Source organism: Emys orbicularis, chromosome 7 (assembly GCF_028017835.1).
Source record: "Emys orbicularis isolate rEmyOrb1 chromosome 7, rEmyOrb1.hap1, whole genome shotgun sequence".
Taxonomy (NCBI): Eukaryota; Metazoa; Chordata; order Testudines; family Emydidae; genus Emys; species Emys orbicularis.
Genome location: NC_088689.1, coordinates 55,167,261 through 55,186,370, shown reverse-complemented (window position 1 = coordinate 55,186,370; position 19,110 = coordinate 55,167,261). Strand labels below are relative to the sequence as shown.

The 19,110-nt window shown below is 47.7% G+C and overlaps 1 protein-coding gene across 4 annotated transcripts in view; it reads right to left on the bottom strand.

Moving 5' to 3' along the window:
• BMPR1A (bone morphogenetic protein receptor type 1A) overlaps positions 1–19,110 on the bottom strand; it is a 66,454-nt gene that overhangs the window by 21,180 nt on the left and 26,164 nt on the right. For 2 of the 4 annotated variants that reach the window (XM_065407101.1, XM_065407100.1), the window contains exons 3-5: positions 18,592–18,685; positions 15,061–15,160; positions 12,971–13,115 (exon numbers count right to left, since the gene is read on the bottom strand). The exons of 1 other annotated variant lie outside the window; for it this stretch is intronic. In XM_065407101.1, coding sequence (XP_065263173.1) covers positions 12,971–13,115; positions 15,061–15,160; positions 18,592–18,685 — 339 coding nt within the window. Of the gene's footprint in view, positions 1–12,970; positions 13,116–15,060; positions 15,161–18,585; positions 18,686–19,110 lie in introns of all 4 variants that reach the window. One more of the 4 variants, XM_065407099.1, reaches the window with a different exon arrangement.

Genomic DNA, 19,110 nt, shown 5'->3' with positions numbered 1-19,110 from the left:
GCCCTCATCAAGTGAGCTTTCAGTATCGGTGGAGGCACAGCCTGTGCTAACTCATAACAAGTACGGATGAAGGTGGTGATCCAAATCCAAATCCTCTGAGAGGACACCAGAAAGGGCTTGGTGTACTCCAGGTAGAAAGCCAGGGCATGCCTGACATTCAGAATGTGCAGCCGCCTTTCCTCATTGGTCGTGTGAGGCTTTGGACAGAACACCAGGAGGAAATAATCCTGGTTCACATGGAAGTGCGACACCACCTTTGGCAGGAAAGCCAGATGGGGCTGCAGCTGGACCTGGACCATGTCCTTGGAGAATACAGTGTACAGGGGCTCCAAAGTGAGGACTTTAATTCTGGAGACACGTCTCGCCGAGGTAATAGCTACAAGGATGCAATCTTCCATGACAAGTGAGAAAGGGAACAAAAAGCCATAGGCTCAAAGGATGAACCTGTGAGCCTGGAGAGGACCAGATTGAGGTCCCATTGGGGAACCGGATCCCGGATCGACAGAAAGAGTCTTCCAAGGCCTTTCAAGAACTTGATTGACATCTCATGCGAGAACACCGATCTACCCTGGATGCATACGGCTGATACGGCAGCCAGGTGCACCTTGATAGAAGAGAAGGTGAGCCCTTGGTGCTTTAAGTGAAGCAGGTAATCCAGTATGGCCTGCAGAGATGACTGGGCCGGGGAGATATTCCGTTCTGATGCCCAGCAGGAGAAATGTTTCCACTTTGCCAGGTAAGTTGCTCTTGTGGAGGGCTTTCTGCTTCTCCAAGAGAACCTGCTGTACCTGACTAGACCAGGCTTGTTCCTCTAGATTCAGCCACGCAGCATCCAAGCTGTGAGGCGGCGAGAGGCAAGGTCCAGATGCAGAAGTCGACTGTGATCCTGCGAGAGTAGGTCCGAGCAGCTGGGAAGTGGCCAAGGGGCTGCAACGGCCAGGTCTCTGGGAATGCCGAACCAATGCTGGGACAATCATAATGACCTGTGCCTTGTTCCTCTTGATTTTTGAGAGGACTTTGCTTATAAACGGAACTGGTGGGAAGGCGTACATCAGGTCCTCTCACCAAGACAAGAGAAAGACATTGGATAGTGAGCCTTTGCCGAGGCCTTGGAGAGAACAAAACTGATGACGCTTTCTGTTCTGTCTGGTGGTGAACAGGTCCACTTGGAGAGCTCCCCACTTCTGGAAAAGCATTCTGACAACCTCCGAGTGAAGAGACCACTTGTGGTGAGAGAAGGAGGACCTGCTGAGGCAATCCGCCAGCGTGGACACTGGGGAGGCTTCCAGGTGGACTGCATGCTGGATGCAGAAGTCCCAAGGATGGAGGGCCTCTGGCACAGCGCTGACGATCGAGCTTCCCCCTGCCTGTTGACATAGAACATGGAGGCTGGGTTGACTGTCAACACCTTCACCACCCGGCCAGACAGTTGGGGAAGGAAGTTGCCGCAAGCCAAGTGGACAGCTTTGAGCTCCCTGACGTTTATATGCAACACAAGCTCCTTTCAAGAACATAACCCTTGAGTCCTCAGTGTACTGAAAAGCACTCCCCAACCGAGGTCGGATGCATCTGAAATCAGGGAGACCGTGGGCCACGGGCTTGTGAACAGCACACCTTCCAATACTAGAATTGGGTCGGACCACCACTGCCGAGAGGTAACTATCCGCGGAGGGATCGTGATGACCTTGTCTAGGTGATGTCTGTCCGGGAAGTAGTCCGATGCGGGCCACATCTGGAGGGGATGCAGCCTGAGTCTCGCAGGTTGGACAATGTACGTGCATGCTGTCATATGCCCCAATGATGTGAGACAGACCCGGGCCGTAGTGAGCAGATGGGCAGTGACGCTGGCAATCAGATCTGACATTGAACTTAATCTGGCCTCCGTCAGGAATGCTCTGGCTCGGGTAGTATCGAGTACCACTCCAATAAACTCTATCCTTTGGACCGGAACCAATGTTGATTTTGTTCATTTATCAACAGGCCCAGACCTTGACAAGTGGCTCGCAACATCTCGACGCTGCACCAGACCTGGACCCTGGAGCGGCCCTTGATGAGGCAGTCACAGAGATTAGGGTAGATCTAGATACTCCGATGTCTGAGATAGGCTGCCACCACCGACATGCACTTCGTAAACACCCGAGGCACCATTGCTAGGCCAAAAGGGAACACTGCAAATTGGTTGTGGGTGGTCCCAATTATGAAACGTAGGAACTGTGTCTGTGAAATATTGATGTGTGAAAGTAAGCGTCTTTCAGGTCGAGGGCAGTGTACCAGTCTCCCAGATCCAGGGAAGGAATGATGGAGGCCAGGGAGACCACGCGGAACTTCAACTTCTTGAGATACTTAAGGCCACGCAGGTCCAGGATGGGGCGTAGACTCTTCTGGGCCTTTGGGATCAAAAAATAGCAGGAGTAAAACCCTTTTCCCCCTCAAGTGCTGAGGGACTTCCTCCACGGCTCCCTCCTGCACAAGGCCCTGCAACTCCTGAGCTAGCAGATGCTCACGAGAAGGGTCCCTGAAGAGATATGGGGAGAGTGTGTGTGTGTGTGTGTGTGGGGGGGGGATAGAAATAAACTCTATATATACTATGTATACCCCCCCGCTACTGTGCAGAGGACCCACTGGTCCAATGTTATAGAACCCAGGCAGGGAGGAAGGGAGACAAGCGGTTGGAAAAAAGCAGGGGTGCTAGATCCAGGACACAGGCTGGAAGGTCGCCCTTGAGTGCACACTCAAAATGCCTGCTTAGTACCCGGTTGGTTGCAAGTAGAGCTCGAGTGAGCTGATGAGGCCGGGTGTTGGCCTTGCAGGTGCTTGTAGTCCTTGCCCTTTTTGCGGAAAGGCTCTGTTTGGGATTGGCCCCCAAACCTGTGGGACTGCTGTGGTTTGAACCACTTTCTCACAGGCGCCAGCATGTAAAGGCCCAGCGAGCACAAGGTAGCCCTTGAGTCTTTCAGGCCGTGTAATTGCTGTCTGTCTGTTCCGCGAACAGTGCCAGGCCGTTGAAGGGGAAGTCCTGGATGGAGTGCTGAACCTCCACCGACAGGCCCGACGACTGAAACCAGGACGCACGCCTCCTGGAAATGGCTAAAGCCATGGTCCAGGGCGCCGAGTCTGCTGTACTTGAGGCTGCTTGGAGTGCTGCCCTGGCCACAGCTCTGCCCTCATCCAGAATAGCCAGGAACTCTGGCAATGAGTCTGCAAACTTGGGCATGGACTGCCAAATGTTAAAATAACGGCCTGATGGTTGGCAACTCTCAACTGGAGGCTGGCCATAGAATAAATTTTTCTGCCAAAGAGATCAAGTTTCTTTGTCCCCTTACTCTTAAGGGTCGATCCCGGTTGGCCCTGTCTATCGCGCTCATTGGCTGCCAATACCACCAGTGAGCTTGGAGCGGGGTATGTATACAGGTATTCAAATTCCTTAGCAGGGACGTAATACTTTCTCTCACCCTACATGGGTGGCAGTAATTTGGGGGGTTGCCAGAAGACCTTGATCAGCTTTATCACTCCCTCATGGATGGACAATGCCACCTTGGAGGGGGCTGCTGCACTTAAAACATCAAACAGGGGGTCAGAGGGTTCTGCCAACTCCTCAGCCTCCAAACCCAGGTTAGATGCCACCCTCTTTATAAGCTCCTGGTGAACCTATGTAGGAAGGTCCTGCTATCGCCTCATCAGGCGAAGAGGATGAGGAGGCAGGTATAGGCAGGTCTGCCAACTCAGTAGCCTCCGCCAGGGGAGCAGGCGGGAGACTGTTGTCAACCGTTCCTCAGATGCCCCTGCGATGGTTGAGGAAACCCCCAGGGGTTTCATAGTTGCCAGGGAGCCAGCCATTGACCTTGGGGCCATGCGGCCAGTGGTGGCCCCGATGGGAATGCCAATGCCCCCGGTGGATGGCCCTGCCCTGCAGGCAGATCCTTCTCTTCACTCTCTGAGCCTGAAGAGGGAGAGACTCGCCAGGGGAACCAGGACGCTACTGATGCCAGCTGTCTGCCCCGTTCCCGTCAGACATCTCCACTGGTGACCTGTACAGGGAAGGTGGCTCTCTGTGCTGCACCTCCTGTGACTGGCAGCGGCATTCAGCGGAATGGTAACAGTACCACAGTGATCTATGCCTCATGCTTTGAGAGCGATGCAGCTCTGTGGACTGGGAGTGAGAGGATCGAGGTCTTAGCTCAGGAGATCATTCAAGTACCCATGGGGATCCATAGTGGCAAATTAGAGACCAGTGACAGGATTCCAGGGACCAGCATCTTGACTCTCCAGAGTGGTGCCGCAAGTTTGAAGATCGATTTGGCCGCTCCGGGGACTGGTGCTGGGACTCTGGGGACTGGCGATGCGCCTCCACAGGTGTGCGCCAGACAGCTGGTGATCGGTGCTAGGATCCTGGGGAACACTGCCTAGAGTCCAGAGAACGATGCTGGGAACTCTGACAGGTAAGCCGACCCATACCCAGGGGCTGGTGGCACTGCTCAGGTGAGCGTTGGCGGGGCACCCCCTGCCTTGGGGAGCAGTGCTACACCGATGGGGACTGCTGAAGAAGTCCCAGAGTGGGTTTACCCCTTGAATGGGGAACCTCACTAACCGATGTAAACGAAACCGGCAGGGACAATGTGGCCTGAAAGGCCTCCAGTGTGGATGGCACCGCCAGGTGCCAAGTGCCTCTGCCACTTCCCGGGGTGGTGGGCAGGTCTCTAAGGGGGCTCAACAGCCCAAGAGATGCTGGAGACTGGCCACTGTCTGAAGGGGAGGAGCTGCCCCGTGCAGGTCTTTGCTCTCTCCCAGCTCTCTCCTTCCCTTTATGGGATGTAGGAGAATGCCCTCTCCTGGCCTTTCTTTGCTTTTCAACTGGTACTTGGGATAGGGATCCGTGCTGGTCGGAGGCCAGTGCCGGCGGCGCACTTTACACCGATGCTGCGGTGCTTGGAGCAGAGTCCGATATAGCTGGCTCCGAGGCAGGTACGAGGGCCAACTCCATAAGGAGTGCTCTAAGTCAAATGCCATGCTCCTTTTTGGTTGCAGCTTGAAACTTTTACAAATGCAGCACTTGTCGCTCACGCGTCTCTCCCCCAAACACTTCAGACAACTTTGATGGGGATCACTGACTGGCATAATTTTTTGGCAGCAGTCACAAGGCTTGAAGCCCGGGGATCGGGGCATGCCCCATCCCTAGGCTAAGTCCAGTAGGGGACTAACTATTTCTAACTTATGCACTAAGGAGACTAATAAACTATACAAACTTTCTAAGAACTATATACAAGAGATTCACAACTAGACACAGGTGAGAAGGAAAGTTTCCTGAGGCAAGGAGACGTTCCAGCACTGTCATTGGCGATAAGAAGGAACTGAGGGAGGGGGAGCTGGCGGCGCCCCTTATACCAGTGCATATGCGTGCCGCTCCAGAGGGCGCCAGAGCCAGTCCCCTACGGATACCACTGGGGGAAAATCTTCCGGCACCAGTGCATGTGGTGAGCACACACACCAACAATGGAATGGACATAAGCAATCACTTGAAGAAGAACTATCTGTCTTGGATGGGTTAGATACAACAAATCCTGCAACGTTGCAGGGGTTAAACTAGATAACCCTTGTGGTCCCTTATTAGCCTATGATTCTATCGGGGTGGTCAAACTTACTGACCCTCCAAGCCACACAGGACAATCTTCAGAAGTTCAAGAGTCAGGGTGCGCCTGCCAGGGCTTCAGCCCAATGAGAGGCGGGTTGGTGGGGCTTGGGGTTTCAGCCCCACAGGGAAAGGGGTCTCAGGGCTTCAGCCATGCGGGAGGCACCTGCCGGGGCTTCAGCCCCATTCCTGCTAAAGCCCCAAGTCTTGGTAGGCATGCCCCATGGGGCTGAAGCCCAAAGACACCCCTGCCTGCTGAGCAGAAGCCCCAAGCCCCACCACCCTGCTGCAGGGCAAAAGCCCCAAGCTTCCCCCCTCCCCGCCAGTCCGGTAGGCGGAGAATGGGAGGGCTGGGGAGGGGGCTATGCAAGTCATACTTTAACTGTAAAAGAGCCGCATGCGTCTCACAAGCCGCGTTTGGCCATCCCAGATTTCTATGATAGTGACCCATCCTTTTTTCGCATAAGGAGGACTGGTGCTCCTGCTGGAGAGATGGGTTGCTGAATGAAGCCCTTTGAAAGATTTTCCTGGCTATACCTTTGTAGTGCCTTGAGCTCTGGTTCAGAAATGGTGTATATGCAACTGTAGGACACCTCTGCCCCGAGTTGTAGGTCTATTGGACACTCATAGTCCCCACTGTGGGGGCAGTGAATCTGTGTTTTTCCTTTCAAACACATCCAGGTAGTCCTAGTATTTGTAGTCTGGTCTAGATCTGCCCCCTTCTGGTTAGCCCCCCGCTGTCCAGGGTCTCACTTCCAAGAGTCTTATCCGATGCTGGGGCCTAGGGCTTGGGTATTCTGGGGCTTGGTGAATTTGATGGAGGAAAACTTTCTGGCAATATTTGGAGGAGAAGCTTATGTTCCTCCACCACCGGGAAATACAAGGGTCATGCTGCCCCAACAAAAGAATGCCAAGAATTACTGAAAAGAATGGAGAGTGGGGATCACATCTAAACATATTATTTCCCAGTGCCACTCCACTATGGCCTGTAAGGGGACGGTCTCTTGGATCACCGGTCCTGATGATAGGAGCAGCCCATAAATCATCTCCACCAGGTCTGGTGTAGATTTTGGCTGGAAAGGGATCTGGAGTGTTTGGGGTGCCTTAAGGTCTATACAGTTGGCAGCAATCCCAAAGTGTCAGTTGCAGGGGAATCCATCTCACCAATTCCAAGCCTCCCAGTTACAGTGGCAACTGGAAATGCAGGGAAATGCCATGGTTCCTGGGTCAGGTTCTACTCAAGGGTTTCAGGGTGATTCCAGAGCATAGAGCTCTGGTGATGCCGAGGCTGTATCCCCCTACCGGGCCTGGACTGGTCCATTTCCCAAGCAGGACAGTAGGCAAGGGTGTGACCTGGCATCCCACAGTAAAAACAGAGATTCAACTGCCATTGATGTTCTTTCTCCTCCGGGGTCAAGGATCAGTGACCCAGATCAACCTGCATGAGTTCAGGACTCAGTTCTACAGATTTCTGCACACCAGATAGATGTGGGGGCATCAGGCAGTCCCTTCTTTCCTCCTTCCACTTCCGCAGCTGAGAGCAGATGCACAAGGCAAGGTCAATAAGGGCCTCTAGGCGGGTGGGGTTTTCAACGTGGGCTAGATCATCTTTTACCACTTCATTGAGTCCTCACTGGAACTGGTGTAAACCGGGCTGCCTCATACCATTCAACATCAGCAGAAAGCCATCTGAAGTCAGTGGTGTATGTGGTGGCCAGCTCTTGCCTCTGACAAACCTTCCGGGGGGAGGGGGGGCAGTATCTGCAGAGCAGACGTGATATGGGTCATCAACAATGGTCAAGAAGGCTTGCATGAAGGCATCCCAGTTGGAGAGCACTGGGCTGTTCTGCTCCAACAGGGGGGAAGCCCAATCAAACACTGTGCCAGTGAGAAGGCTGACTGTGGGATAAGTTTGGAGGTAGAGCAGGAAGAGCAGCGGAGTATAGCTGCTTGCTAGCTGCTTTCATAAGGTCTGTGCTTTGGCAGCAAGCTGCTTCACCTGGGCTTAGTGACTGTGCCCACTGCTCATGCAAGGTCTGTGCCTTGGTTACAAACTGTGTAGTTTGGGTCTGTGGCGCAAGATTCTCTACCTGCATACAGGTGACTTGGTCCTGCAGGTCCCGGACCCTCAGGGAACCTCTGGTCAGAGGGGGGCCCACACCGTTCATCTTGTAAGGGATTGGATGCGGTATGGGGGGCAAAAAGGGTCTAAAAACAGTCAGGGCCATGGGCGGCCTGTGTGCACAGGTCAGTTACCAAGCTGCAGTCAGGAGACGAATAGTGGAGCTGGGGCCAAGCAGCGCTGGGATGCCAGAACCCATAGTCAGGCATTGAGTTGTAGACAGGAGGCAAGTAGTAGAATCGGGATTAAGCAAGAGTCAGGAGCCAGAGTCTGGGGTTCACAGCAAGGCAAGGTCTGAGTGGAAATAATGAAGAAACAATGCATTGTTACTCAGACAGCTCCCTGTGATGGCTTTCTGGTATATATACCAGCACTGGCCAATCAGTGGACTTTTGGGGCAGCCACTCAGGCCCCACTGTACAGTACTTCTTGCAGTGTCTAGCTTCACAGGATCCCCCAGCAGAAACCCGGTCTGAGCTTCCAGTGGCGATGTTGAAGTGTTGGTGGTCTGGAACCCCATGGTGCCAGGTTCTAGTCTTGCAGGTTCTTACACAGAGTTGGAGGGGCAACAGGTAAAGTCTATCAGACAGTGTCACGTTCACTGACTCCTGCCGTGATCTGCCTCTCATCAGCCAGTGATCCAGGCAGGGAGAGACATGAAAGCCTTGCATTCTCAGGTGGGCCAGTGCTGTAGAGGGCCCGAGAAGCTTTATCTTGTACAGGTAATGATATAGTCCCACTTTGAATTTTGAGTACTTCCTGCAGGCTAGGTGGATAGATATATGGAGGTACACACCTTGTAATTTGAAAGCCACAAACCATGCTTGAGCCTGAAGAAATGGAACAACAGAGGCAAGTGATACCATCCTGAATCTGAGGCGGTGTGTGTAGCTGTTCAGCCTCTTCAGGTTTAAAATAGGATGAAGTCCCTTCTTCCTTGGCATAATGAAATATCATGGCTAGAAGCCTCTTTCCCTATACTCTTGAGAATCCTCTATGGATCTTAGGCATGTCTACACTACTAGCTAAATCGGCACTGCTGCGATCGATGCAGCGGTGTAGATGTAGCAGGTCTGGTGAAGACATGCTAAATCGATGGAGAGCACTCTCCCATCAATTTGTGTACTCCACCTCTCCGAGAAGTGTAAAGGAAGTCGGTGGGAGACCATCTCCCATCAACACAGCGCAGTGTAAACACTGTAGTGAGTGGATCTAGCTACGTCGACTTCAGTTACATTATTCACATAACTGAAGTAGTGTAACTTAGATCGATTTACCATGGTAGTATAGACCAGCCCTTCAATGAAGGAACGAGGCCATTTCTCTTTGTAAAAGACTCTCGTGTGAAGGATCCCTGGAGAGGGACAGGGAAGGAGAGTGGGTGGGCAGAAGGTGTGAAAATAAAGGGGCTAGCCAAGGGCTACTATATCCAAGACTGAAGACTGGCTCCTGATCTGTTCCTATGTGGCTCCTGACTTTCCCGTCAAATCTACTGTTTGGATGATGGGACAGAGTGTGTGACAGAGGAGGCAGATGACTGGAGTCTCCTTGAGTATCACAATTGTTTCCATGATAGGTACTCTGGCTGTCTGCCCTGAAAATATGGGTGAGCCTACTGTGTTGAGAGGGGCCCTTGAATCCTTCAAGAAGCACAGTGCTTCCTGAGTTCTTTTGTTGAAGAGGTCCATACCATTGAAAAAAGAGGTCTTGTATGCGGTCCTCAACTTCCCCATGGCAGATGCTAACAGCCTCATGGTTACAGCCATGGTCATCAAACTTAAGGCCGTGCTGGAGGTATCCCAGGCTGCCTCTAGGGCTGTACTGGTAAACATTTGACCTTCTTTGAGATCCATATATGCTCCAGAGTCCTGCAGTACTTTCACCAAGAAGGGAACCAACCCTTTCCCACTTCAGGAAATTGTATCTGGTGAAAGTCCGGTAGTTGGCCACATGGAGTTACACTAAAGTGGACGAGTAGGCTTTGTACCTGAATATCCTTGTTCTTGGGCGTGCCTTTTGTTGATTTTGATTTTTCCTGAATTACTGCAACTACCAATGATCCTGGGTTTGGATGGGAATAAAAGTATTTGAATTTTTTAGAGGTACCTGACAGTCCCACAGTTCACCTGTTCTAACATGGACTGGATGGTAGCAAGGGTTTGCCAGAGACCCTTGGCTAGCTATCGCATGCCCTCATTTATGGGGAGAACAATTCTTGCCCGATCTGATGCAGTCAAAATGTCAAAGAGTTGACAGGATTTCTCTTGTATGACTGTCATTTTTATATCTGGGGTCTCCACCAAAGGAGCTCGGAGATGCTGTAAAGCTTTAAAGTCATCATCTGTCAAGGCAGGAGCTGGTATGACTGCATCAGGTGAGGATGACTACTCTTTAGGAGGAGATTGAGGATTCCTGGTATTGTACAGCTCCTGGGTACTGGGTCAGGCTCTAGTACCAGAAAGGCTAAGGTGGCATGGCATAAGGGTACTGGGGCCCATTTATAGCTGGTTAGCCCAAAGCCACCCATGTCTCTTTTGTGGTGTTGTGCCTTGCGAGATGGATCTCTGGTACCAGCTCTAGGTTTACTCTCAGGAAGTAGAGAAGAGGCATTGCTGCTCAACATGAAGGAGAAATCTGGGAATGGAGAAGAAGAGAAATACTCTTCAAATGGGGGTGCAATGGGGTAATGTCAACATAGCCCCGGTGCTATGTTGGCACTAATGATGTCCCCCAGAGAGGATCCTGACTGCTCTGTAAGGGCAGGTCTTAGTCCTGAAATTGACGCAGGTGCCAGTTTACTCCGTGCTACTCCCTTAGCAGAGGACTTAGACACTGTCCATGGACGACTGATGTCTCATCACATCTCCCTGAGCAATACTTCTCAGTGTTTGATCTCCACTTGGCCCTGCCTTTTGGTCACGCTCTTGTGTTGGTGAGCTGGTGTGAACATTATTTGTGCCAGAGGCATTGTTGCCAAGCATGTTGCTACTAGTGCCAAAACAGTTGTTGGTTCTGGTGTAGCAGCAGCTGGTGCCAAAGGTTTCAATGCTGGGGCAACAGGTGTCCATTTTCATGGATTTTTTTCTTTTGCTGCTGGCCACCGGGGTGTGGTGCTTCCTCGGATGGCACCCACTAAAGACATCTTCTTTGGAGGAGGATGTCTTGTCTGGATCTGAGGTGATGCTCATTAATTGCCTGAGTAGGTGTAGTTTCAGCCGTGTGTCCTTCTACTTTTGAGTTCTTGAGAAGAAGGACACGCACGCTAAATACTAATCAGTGATGGGACTCCTCTTGAGACAGGAAAGGCTGCTGTTATGCTCATCAACCACGGCAATGAGTCCATTGCAGGTTGGGCAGGGTTTAAACCCTGTGGGTTTAGAGTCTGCCATGGCGGTTGGCATGAGGCGTCTTGCCCCACTGTACAGGAGGGGATGTAGGTTTGTTCTTTTTGTTTTGTTTTTAGGAACATTCAAATTAAAAAATAAATGAAGAGGAGTGTGAAGATAGATTTCTTCATATAACCAGTCAAGGTGATTAGTTTGAAAATCACAAAAAAAAGCGGGTTCTGTCTTGCTGGAACGGGTGGTAAGAGGGAACTGATGGAGGGCTGCAGCAACTCCACCCTCTATACCCTCGCAGGGAACATGAGGCGGCACAGGGTGCATGTGCAGCCTGGATGGACATGGCTATTAAAAAAAAAATCATCTAACCTCACACGCACAGGGCACGTGCAAACCTACAGTGGGATCCACACTGACACATACTCATAGAAAGAGAAGATCTATGAAGTTAGCTGCTTGAAGTGCATGGAGACTTTTAAAAAAACCTGAGGGTAATTCTGGAGTTGGATCCTAAAACAAATGAGGAGCTACTGGGATTTGTGAATGGGGTGATGTTATGTGTCTTTGTATATGGGAGAAAGCAGGCAGGAGCTTTCTGCTGGAAAGCTGGGATAGCTGCAATATAGAGTGAGTAAAAAGCAAAGACCAAGGTTTTCAGAGGTGAAGTTGAGTGAAATGCATATATGGTCACTGTAGTGATGACTAGGGCCCTACCAAATTCATGGCCATGAAAAACTTGCCATGGATCGTGAAATCTGGTCTTTTGTATGCTTTTACCCTATATTACACAGATTTCACAGGTGAGACCAGCATTTCTCAAATTGGGGGCCCTGACCCAAAAGGAAGTTTCAGGGGGATCGCAAGGTTATTTTGGTGGAGGGATGGGGGGAGTGTCACTTTATTGCCACCCCTATTTCTGCGCTGCCTTCAGAGCTGGGCAGCCGGAGAGTGGTGGCTGTTGGCTGGGCGACCATCTCTGAAGGCAATGCAGAAGTAAGGGTGGCAATACCATACCATGCCAGCCTTACTTCTGCGCTGCTGCTGGTGGCAGCTCTGCCTTCAGAGCTGGGCTCCTGGCCAGCAGCCATCGCTTTCCAGCTACCCAGCTCTGAGGGCTGTGCCGCCATCAGCAGCAGCGTAGAAGTAAGGGTAGCATTACTGCAACACCCCCGAAAATAACCTTGCAACCTCACCCCCAACTTCTTTTTTGGGTCAGGACCCCTACAATTACAACACCATGAAACTTCAGATTTAAGTAGCTGAAATCATGAAATTTATAATTTTAAAATTCCTATGACTGTGAAATTGACCAAAATGGACCGTGAATTTGGTAGGGCCCTAGTGATGACACATGGATTTACAAAGACGTATCAGAACAAAGATACATCAGAGTCACTGATAAAACAAATGTTACAGACATCACAGAAAAATGGGAGGATGGAGGACTGGTATATTGAATTAGTCAAAGATGTAAGTTTTGAAAGATTAATTTACAAACCACAAACTTAACTAACAGAGTACAATGTAGTTGTGGGAATTTCTTTGAATGCATTAGTAATACAAATGTCAATCTTATCTATGCAAGACAACGTGTTTAAAACATTAAAAATAGTTTCTTAACTGTATATTCTTCACTATTCCACACAAGAGTGAAAAAGTGAAATGGACTCAGATTTATTTTCTTTATCTTCGTCATGTATTATAATTCTAATAGGTAACTGTATCAGGGGGTTAAAATGTATATTTGTATATGTTTCTTAATTGTAAGAATATGCGAATGTGGATTTTTAATATACTTCAAGAATAAAAATATGTTTAAATGTAGTTTTACCATTTTGGCATTCAGGAGAGCAGTAAAGTAAATCTAAGACTTTGGCTTACCAACAGAGGTAGTCCTGATCCACTGCCAGAACTCTGTGACTGGTCAATAAGATCCTTTAATGACTCCCCGGCTGGAATAAATGCTTCATCTTGCTCCAGATCACGATTATAACAACGTCTTTTTGCTACCCATCTACAGTAATGTCTGCAAAAGAAAAAAAACTACACATTAATACTTTTAAATATAATGTTACAGTTTATTAAACATCTTGACCTATGAAAAGAAAAAAGCTAAATTTATGTTTTTAAAAACAAGCAATATTTATTACACAGTCATGTCATTTTTAGATGACAGATTGAAGAATATTTAAATTGTGTACAAAAGACACTTGAAAATGTTATATGACCACTTGATAAATTGTAAATCAGTATGTCTACGTGAGTCTCAAGTCAACATTTCCATCTGGGCTATATTAACTTCAGTTAGAGCAAATTAGGACTTTCTATCAATATTTGCAGTATTTTTGCCAATAGGATTACAGAATACAAGTGAACTCAGTTCATCTGAGTAATGGTTGAGATATCTTTTGGTCAGTGATGCTGGAGCTAAGAGCTGCAAATGACTGTTCTAAAATGTTTAAAAATACCTATAATTTTTCTCCTATTTTTCTTCTTTTTTTCTTTCCAACAAAACAAATATAACAAAAATCGCAAACAGGAAAGCAGAGATTTATTTTATATGCAATTATAATGAAGCCATGATTTTTTATATTAAACTTCTCTGCTATGTCAATGCCTTGAATTATGACAACTTGGCTAATGATCTAAACCCCAGCTGGCACACAATAAACATTGTTCCTGGAAGCACCCACATTGAATATGAGGATTACAGTCTGTTTTTGTTCTGTTCTATTCTGCTCTTTGCTGCTTCCACTCCTGGAACTCATAAATGAAAGGAAAGTGTCCTAAGTACTTAAGATTTTGTCTATTTCGCTAACTTCCAAATGGGCAAAACAACAGAGAAACTGAGTGAAGCGACTTGCAACCCAGACTCCATTAGGTCCTATTACCACAGTATTATTAAAATCCCTAATTTGTCCCCAAGAGAATTTCTAGGCCAAGGGCACAGAGGAAGCACTATAAGCTCTAATTTCTATTCAGGTTCCAAGAGCACATGCACCATTGTGGTGCCTGAGCACATCCTGAGCAACTCCTCTAGAGAAAAATAGGGAGGGTGAAATCTACTTTAAAAATTCATGTACAAACAGCTTTGTAAAGTTAGAGTTAAGGTTACTGCCCTACAACCAGGCTTTCCACTCCCTACATGCTCCCAGAACATAGGGCTTCAAGATCCAAAATAACTGTGAGAAAAACAGAAAATGCTCAGTTAAGATCTCCCCACACATTCCTCCCCTCCCCCCCAACACCTTCAAAATGTTTGTGTTCTGGGGGAACTATATTATTGGTTTAAATTTATGGTTTAGAGTAAAGAATATTAGGGTCAACCGTGCATCCCTGTGCAGTGGGAAAACAGAGAATGACAACAAGTGACAAAAATGCAGAATGCTTTGTTTTCAATTCAGACTATGCAGGGCAAATATAGCTATTTTTTTTAAAAAGCAGAAAAACTGTAGAAAGTTTTATTCCTGCGGCTTATCTGAATCTTTAATATGTTCCTAGGACAGAATAATGCAGAAGATAAAACTCAGAAGTAGCACAAAAATAAAAACAGCAGTGGCTGAATATCCAACTGGGCAAATGCGCTAACATATTGGTGCCACAGGACCCTCTGTTGCTTTTTACAGTTTCAGACTAACACGGCTACCCCTCTGATACTTAACATATTCTTGTTTATGGAATTTTATAGTGCCAAAATAATACCTTGTTTTGAAAACCTGTACAGTTTTCACACATGGCTGGAATAAAACATCAAATTCTATGCAATTCCATACAACATGTTAATGTCCACATTTTTACCTAACACTATAAACTACTGTCCATAAAGATGTAAAGTTACATTTAGCTGGTTTCCTCTTGGATCTATTTAAAAAAAAAAAATCTCTCTAACTAAACACATCTCTAGAGTAAGTCATTGTGTATATCATCATATAGGAAAAAATACTAGTGCAAAAGGAAGTACTTCTCCTTACTTGTAACAAAGGCAGCTAAATAAGATGATCATAACAATGATGCAGACTGCCATACAAATCAGCACTGCCATCCAACGAACGCTGCCATCAAAAAGTCCATCTGTTTAAAAAAATAAAACAGTTACAATACTTATTTCCTAAAAAAGTTGCCAGTAGTTAGATTCTAGTATAAATAAAATATTCTATATATCAGTCACTTTCTCATAGATTATGTATTTTGTAATTGCCAATTTTGTAAACATCTTCCCCGTGAAATATTATTTTTCATTTGGAGCTACAGCTACACTCAGCAATACCAGGGATCCTTCCAAAAGGGGCAGCAGGGGTAAAGAATTGCAAAGCATCAGATTTTATTCTCTGTAGCAACACTGACAATACTGTGGGTATGCCACACGTTTTTTATACATACTTATATAAAATTCCTTGCTATCTTAATATTCCCTACAATACCGGTGGTAACTCACTCCAATGCTCCTGAAGGCTTTCACTTCCAACAGATACCAAAAGTAATATATATTCCAGCTTAAAAAAAAAAACACTCATACCAACGGAAAACCTTACTGGTAATCTCACATATTCTTCTATCAACAACTTTGCACATCTGACTGTCCCACATCCCATGCAATGGGTAAATTACTCTTCCTTAGCACTGCTGAATTTTCTTTAAAGGATTTAATGTATTGTTAGAGTAGGCAAATTTCAGAGGAGACATGAGACTGAAGTACTTCTATCTATCTTCAGTGGTTGTTGAGATAGAATTTGAAGTTCTTATGGCACTTCTTATAAACAGTGAAGGATAGTGCCAGAATCTTGCCAATATATCCAGTCTCTCCTGTGAGGCTGGCTGATTCACAAAATTGACAATGGGCTATAGAGACTTCCATCTCTAGGTTATTTATTTAAATCTAGTCCAGGTCGATAGCTATCAAATGTTCCCACCTGATGGCTGTTGGGTGGTCTACATATCACAGTTTGGTAGTCTCAGAACAAGTCCTAGTAGTACCATGCCCATACCTCAAGAGCACCCATCACAATCCTTCAGGGCTGTCTTATTAGAGAAGTCAATATTTAATTGAAATTGAACTACGTTCACATCAGTATATTTCAGTTTCCTTTCCCCTGACAGCATAGTGGCCAAAACTTCCACAGTTACTGTCCATGCTATATTTGTTCTGTGAATAAATACAAGAACACAGTTTCCAGAAATGTCAATTCTAGCACCTTTCACAACTCTAAATTCACTAAAATAGTAAATGTAAACAGGATCTACTGTCTAAGGCTATATGCGAGAGATCAGAAACTTAACAGATCATATGATTTTCACAGGACTCTAAGACTCACCTGTTTTCCCAAGCTATTTCAAATGAAAGTAAGGGAGTTAAATAAAGCTAGAGACCAGGGAAAGGTAGGAATGTGATATATTTTAAAGGACTGGGAGGTCCATTTACAATCATAGTCTTGTTGACTTTTTTAACATCTATAAGTCTTGTTCTGTGCCTGTAGCACAGATACAGGGTAAGTGCTTTTATAAAAGTGGATATGTAAACCAACAATAATTCCTGTTCCATTTAGTAACACACTACTTCACTAGCTAGATATTGTAGGTTCTCCCCTTTCTCCCTCAGGAGAGTGAAAATTCCAGGGGGAAAATGGGTCAGAAATGCTTACTACAGAAGAGATTAGGGCACACTCCACAGTCACTGCAGGGCCTTATGTACCACTTGAATCCCAGTGCCACTGCTGATCATATGGCAGAAAAGACTGGAGCTGAGAGGACTTTGGGAAGGGAAGGTTTTTTTGTCAAATTCTAAAAGTACAAAACAAAACAAAACAAAACAAAACCATAGCAGCCAGCTAAGGTACAGAGCTATCTGTGAAGTGGAAATGAGTTTGAGCCACAAATGAGGCTCCTGGTATAAAGTCACTATTATACAAAGCTTAGGATAGTTATTAAATATTTATATAATTAAAAGTTGGGGTTCCAGAGGTTGATGAAAGCTGAGAGAACTTGGAGGTGAACACAGTTGCAAAGGCAGACATCATCCAAAAACAAAGTGATTATGTAGTAAGAGACCTTTTGATGAATCCTGTCAATTTTGGCTTTAAAAAATTAGAAAGACCTAGGGCAGTGAGAGACTGAAAAGAGTTTGAGCAAAGGGTCTAAGATGGAAAGGAATTTCTGGACTGAAGAAATGAACAAAGATATAATAGTTCAGTTAGGAGCAGAGCAGGAGGAAGAAAATTTACAGTAGAGACAGTTGGGTGGGCAAACTTTTTGGGCCGAGGGCCACATCTGGGTGGGGAAACTGTAGGCAGGGCCGGGGCAGGGGGTTGGGGTGCAGGAGGGGGTGTGGTGTGCAGGAAGCGGCTCAGGACAAGGGATTGGGGCAGAGGAGGGGTGTGGGGTGTATGAGGGGGCTCAGGGAAAGGGGTTGGGGTGCAGGAGGGGTGCAGCGTGCAGGAGGGGGCTCAGGGCAGGGGTTGGGGTGCAGGAGGGGTGCGGGGTGCAGCAGAGAGCTCAGGGCAGGGGGCTGGGGTGCAGGAGGGGTGCGGAGTGTACGAGGGGGCTCATGGCAGGGAGTTGGGGTGCAGGAGGAGTGTGGGGTGCAGGCAGGGAGCTTAGGGCAGGGAGTTGGGGGGTGGGGTGCAAGAGGGGTTTGAGCTCCGGCCTGGCGCTGTTTACCTAAAGCGGCTCCGGGGTGGCAGCAGCGCGCACTGGGGCCAGGGCAGGCTCCCTGCCTGCCTACCCTGGCCCCGGCCCTGCGCCACTCCAGGAAGCGCTGTGGCCCCTGGGGGGGGGGGGGGGGGGCGCAGAGGGCTCTGCATGCGCTGCCCTTGCCGCGCCTCCAGGTACCTCCCCCAAAGCTCCCATTGGCCAGGGTTCCTCATTCCCGGCCAATGGGAACTGCGGGGGGCGGTGCCTGGAGGCAAGGGCAACGCACGTGGAGCCCTCTGCCCCCCTGCCCGAGGGCTGTTTCTGAGAGCGGTGCGGGGCCCGTGGCGCCATGGGGGGCAATCCCGCGGGCCGTATCCAAAGCCCTGAGGGACCGTATCCGGCCCGCGGGCCGTAGTCTGCCCACCCCTGGGATAAAATGAGGCACCAGGGAAGCAAAGTGTGGAACAAAAGGACAGTGACCACGTAGTCAGAGTAAGGCAGGCAGGTATGAGGAGGCAGCAGATGCTCTGAAAATTCTGGAATAGGTATGAATTAAAGAAAATGGGACATAGAAAATAGGTAATGCAGAAGTTGTTAAAATTAAAATGATGATTGCTGGGCAGAGGAACATCTGAAATGGAGAAGTTTGAAAGAGGAAAATGCAGTGTGAAGGTCAGGTCAAGGGGGAGATGGAGTTGGCAAGTGTAGGATTTAGCACAGACCTTCGGACCAAAGGAGGTAATGAGGAAAGAAACTGAGGCAAGGGCAATACTCCAGTCCTACACTTTCTCCTAATATTATATCGATTGGTCAGGAGGAATAAACCCATTCCAGATTAGTCTGTATAAACTGATAAAACAGCAGTTTACCTGTACTACCAAGTGGCGGTAGTGTGGGCTGTAGATCCCGATTGCAGAAATCAGTTCGACAGCATTCAATTGTCCGACGTAGCTGTGCTTTTGGGGAATCCTATAAATGGAGAACAAGAGAAAATAACTCAAAAGTTCTGAAATGGCCAAACAAGAATGATATTACAGATAGTATAGATGTACAGTACTGTAGAGATTACATAGTTAAGACTGAGTTCTGTTTTGCACATAAAACAGGGATTCAACCCTCTTGGTTATGTATGAAAAATATATCACGTATCCTCTCCCAAATTTATGGCATATACTCTGACTACAGAATTAATTTCTGATAATTAACAAGTTAAAATTTATCTTAAAATGGGTTTTAATACATTTAGCACCTATGTCAGTTTTTTCTTTGTCCCAACTGGTATTAGTAATGGAATAATAATTTGAAAGTTTGAAAAGTCTAACTGAAATCTTGTGCATGGCCTCCGGGGGGGAGCAGTCATTGACAGCATAGGGGAAAGAGTCACCCAGCTCTCA